The sequence below is a fragment of the Rutidosis leptorrhynchoides genome, chromosome 3 (assembly GCF_046630445.1).
Source record: "Rutidosis leptorrhynchoides isolate AG116_Rl617_1_P2 chromosome 3, CSIRO_AGI_Rlap_v1, whole genome shotgun sequence".
NCBI classification, from domain to species: Eukaryota; Viridiplantae; Streptophyta; class Magnoliopsida; order Asterales; family Asteraceae; genus Rutidosis; species Rutidosis leptorrhynchoides.
In genome coordinates, this window is record NC_092335.1 from 427,525,093 (window position 1) to 427,529,392 (window position 4,300).

Genomic DNA, 4,300 nt, shown 5'->3' on the forward strand with positions numbered 1-4,300 from the left:
TGATTTTGAGTTCCGGTTGGTTCTCTTTACGGTGTTCCTTACTGTAGTATCAATTGTCAAATTTAGTCTGAAGGTCTTGAATTAAATTCTCAAAGTAGCTTTATATAATTTAAATTGTGCATCTTTTCTTTGTGGTTTAGTGGCAATCTGCTAAGTTATTGCAATTAAAAAGATGTTAGTTTACCCTATCGGGATTTTACTCAGATGTGCGGTCTAACTAGATTACCCCGTAAATGTTTTAGATTCTTTTGTTAGGAACGATTAGGTTAAGCCATAACAAGACTTGATAGCCCAAAGTTACCAAACCCACTGACAGTAAACGAATATATGTGATGAACACGAAGAAACTAGCAAAAATGTAAAAAAAAATAAAAATAAAATAAAAATAAAAATAAAAATTTAACGATGTTATATGTAATCAAACATGATTACTTTAATCCCCGATCAACCAAAGAGTATTTTTTTTTATTATTATTTTATTTTTCGTAGGTATACATTATAGGTTGCATATGGGGTGTTTATAGTGCAAAAAGAACAACGAATTCGAAGTAAACGCAGACTCCTAGTCCAAATCCAATTATGGCTGCAGGCACATCCCAATTGTGATAGGATCCATCTTGGTTGCGATGGCCATGTTTTCAGCTACTGATTTGATTTGCTTTGCTTAACGCATCCCGATCGCGATATGATCCATCCCGGTTGGGATAAGACTCTAGCTTAGGTTCCATTTTATGTTTAACTCATCTTCGCACTCCTAACACCTTTCTTCAATTATATCAAGATGTGTCATTATTGAGATTTAAACCAGACACATAGGATATTAGGATGTCAATCACCATGCCATGTTGTGATGGTTATGCTGTCTATTAGTGTTTTTAGTTATTTTACTTCTATACGCAGATACAAAGTATTGTACACTTTATGCATCACACAAAAATTCATGTTATTACACCAATATTGACATGGTATAGTTGAATATGGACACATAATATCAAATAATTATGCCATTTTTGTTTTGGTTAGACAATTTTAATTCATGATTTTTGTCGAAGTATGCATTTTGAGCATTTGGTAAGTGTTGTAATCCATAAACAAAAAATCAAGCACATGGCTGGTTTGCTGGCTTTTCATCAATCCCTTTATTCCCTCCAACCAATCCACTTGCCACCTCACTTCTTGATTCTTATCAATAAGTACTAACATAACCAATATAATAAAATTAGTACTCCGTATTAGTTTTGATATATAAATGTTTTATTGTATCATAAGTCATTGTAGTTATTATATTATTTAGTTTGTTTTTACTATATATCCAACGATCACATTATCAATCATATTTCAATAATTCAAACATAACGGAGATTTTTAGGTCACTTCGTAATATAAATTTTTAACACAAATAATTGAATGAAATCATTAAAGCTATTTCTTTTAATAACGAATACTCATATAACTAACGGAAACGTATAAAAAAACATCACCAACCGAAGAATACAAGAGAAACTGAAGAGTCTCACGCCTAAAAAGTTAAGTACAATCAAAACTATCTAATTTTAGAGGATTATGTTAGACCCAAGCCCACAATCATACTTGGGCGGTTAACAACAACAACAACAACAACAATACCCAATCCCACACATGTAGGGTATGGGGGAGGTGGAACATATACAATCCTTCCTCTACCCTAGGACAAAGAGAAGTCATTTCACCACCCCGAGTGAAGCACTCACAAGGGTAGAGAAAGTCCTCCCTCTCTATGTTCGACGGATAAAGAGATTGCTTCTAACGGACCTTCGGCCAAAAAAAAAAAAAAAATTTGATAAATAAATAAATAACTCGTAAAAAGTAAATGTCGACGCCATGAAAATGGTGGAACAAATTTCCATGGGTTTTAAGTGTTGCCTGGGATTCGATTTAGGCTCTAAGCTACAGTCAAGTCGCCAATAAGTAGACGCTTGTTGATGGCTCCCGAAACAGAGCCGTATTAGAAGGAAAAAAAAAAAAAAGGTACCTTAGAGTGATCTTCGGAGCACAAGGTGTATAAAGTAAAGCTGCTAGGGATGGTAATAGATCGGATATGGAGCGGGTGATGCCGTATCCACATCCATATCCATTTATTTTTTGTTCATCCATATCCATATCCATATCCGTTTAGTTTCAAGAGAAGAAAATAGAGTTTTTAGATAGGATAGTTTTGACAAGGTAAAATTAATCGAAAGTGGTGACGGTTATGTGATTCAATTAGGATCATAACGCTCTGATACCATGTTGAATAATGCAACCCATCATCATAACTTTATTATTAGTGCGGTATTTATAGATTACAAAGGATGTCATTAAACCCTAACGGTCCCAAGCCCACAAGTATACTTGAGCCTAACATAATCCTCTAACACCTAAAACCGTGCCTCTACGTAATCAAGTTGCACACACCAAAACAAAAAACAAGACTAAGAACTAAACCAAATAAATAAGAATAAACACGAAAACACAAAAGCAAACGCATTTAACATCCTTTAGGTCACACTTTCTTCATTTTCCCTTCAACGATCTCGCACTTTATTTCTTTACCCGATCGATTAAAGCTATTACTTGTACAAATAGGAAATAGTTTAATAACTAATGAAGCAGTGCGTTATATAGATTTTTTTAATACATTTTGCAACATTTGGTATAGAAACAACAATCTTTAATTTGTTAATTTTTTAAAAGAAAGTATTCACTGTCAATTTATCTGGTACACAGTTTAATCAAGTTATATGTCGTTTTCGAACTTTCCATCCATATATTTGTTATTATGTGATGATATTAACCAAATGTTTTGTTATGGACATAATCAAGAAATCCATATGAGTGTTTTTTAACGAAGTATAACACCACATATTACTTTGTGCATTAAATTTTGCAACAATTTAAACCCCGTAACACCACATATTACTTGTGCATTAAATTTTGCAACAATTTAAACCAACAATTTAAACCACATTGCCCACTTGATCCCTCCAATCACAATCATCTTCGTTGACAGCTCTCAAAAGTCTCGTGCCTATAAGTTCGGTACCAATTGCAAAACATTTGTGACAACCCTCTTGTTAATACAACCAAACAAATTTAAAGAAACAATCCAATCTCTTAGAACAAACTTTGTTCTACACAAATACAACAAAATCCATGTCTACATGGTACTATAATCATCCTTCATTAAGTCAGAATCAAGAAACCTTGGTCAACGACTCGTTCGATGAGCAGAAAGGCTCGAGCTTTAGGATAGCATCCATGCCAACTTTACAAGTTGAACACGATGAAGAACTTGACATCGAAGATGAAGAAAGCGAGTTTAAGATGGGGCGGTTGATTAGGCAAGCGTCATTCAATTCTTCTCATATGTCACCGCCTCCTCAACAAACCACTAAGGTATACATGATCTCGAAAACTTTATATCTAGCTATGCCATGTTAATTAAGGACTTATCTATATTAGAAAAAAATTGTTACTTTAGTGCATCTTATTCTTATCTTTCGGCGCTTTAATCATTTTGTTTATGAAATTCAGCATTATTGTACAAATAAGTGAATAACTAATATGATTTTTTATGCAGGTTATGAAAGGAAGTTCGAGTTTACCACGATACTTGTCACAAAAAGAAGAAACAAATAAAGAAAAGGTTAGTAACATGAGGAAATTTGAAAGCATGAGAGAGCGAAATAGAAGTAAAAACTCGATGAAAATGGGGAAAAACAATGGTGGTGCACCAACAATTCCAGGAGGATGGGTTGATAAGGGTTCATCAGAAGATATGAAGGCACAAATCAAGTTTTGGGCTAGAGCAGTTGCTTTCAATGTGCATCAAGAGTGTTAAAACTTAAAAGCCAATAAGTACATATATATACAACACGTTACCATGTTAATAATCATAAGATTTGTCCGGTTGATTCATAAATCTGTCACTAACCGAGTTTTTTATTGTTGCGATTTTGGTTAACTTGGAATAAAAATAACTGTAAATTCATAGTATCCGTATCCATATTATATTTGATCTATTTTCTTAACGAAATCACATTTTAAAACAGTCACTACAAAGTCAATACATACGTCACTACAAAGTCAATATATAACTGGTATGGTACCGCGGTTACACTTGTGTACTCGCAGGGCTAGAGGTCTCGGGTTCGAGCCTCGTCACCCGCTCTAGGAATTGAAATATATTCCTTGAAGGTGGCCCAAAGGAAAGGTTTTACCGACCCGCTCTGGGACTAAGATCCGGCCCGCCTGCCCCTCGGGATGGTTAAAGGGTCTGATC

General features: G+C 34.3%; 1 protein-coding gene across 1 annotated transcript; it reads left to right on the forward strand.

Annotated features, from left to right (window-relative positions):
- The first annotated feature begins 3,104 nt into the window (after positions 1 to 3,104).
- Positions 3,105 to 3,976, forward strand: LOC139897851 (uncharacterized). Its single transcript, XM_071880567.1, has 2 exons — positions 3,105 to 3,414; positions 3,599 to 3,976. Exons 1-2 carry the CDS (start codon positions 3,172 to 3,174, stop codon positions 3,857 to 3,859), a joined length of 504 nt encoding a protein of 167 aa, XP_071736668.1. The 5' UTR covers positions 3,105 to 3,171; the 3' UTR covers positions 3,860 to 3,976.
- The last annotated feature ends 324 nt before the right edge of the window (positions 3,977 to 4,300 follow it).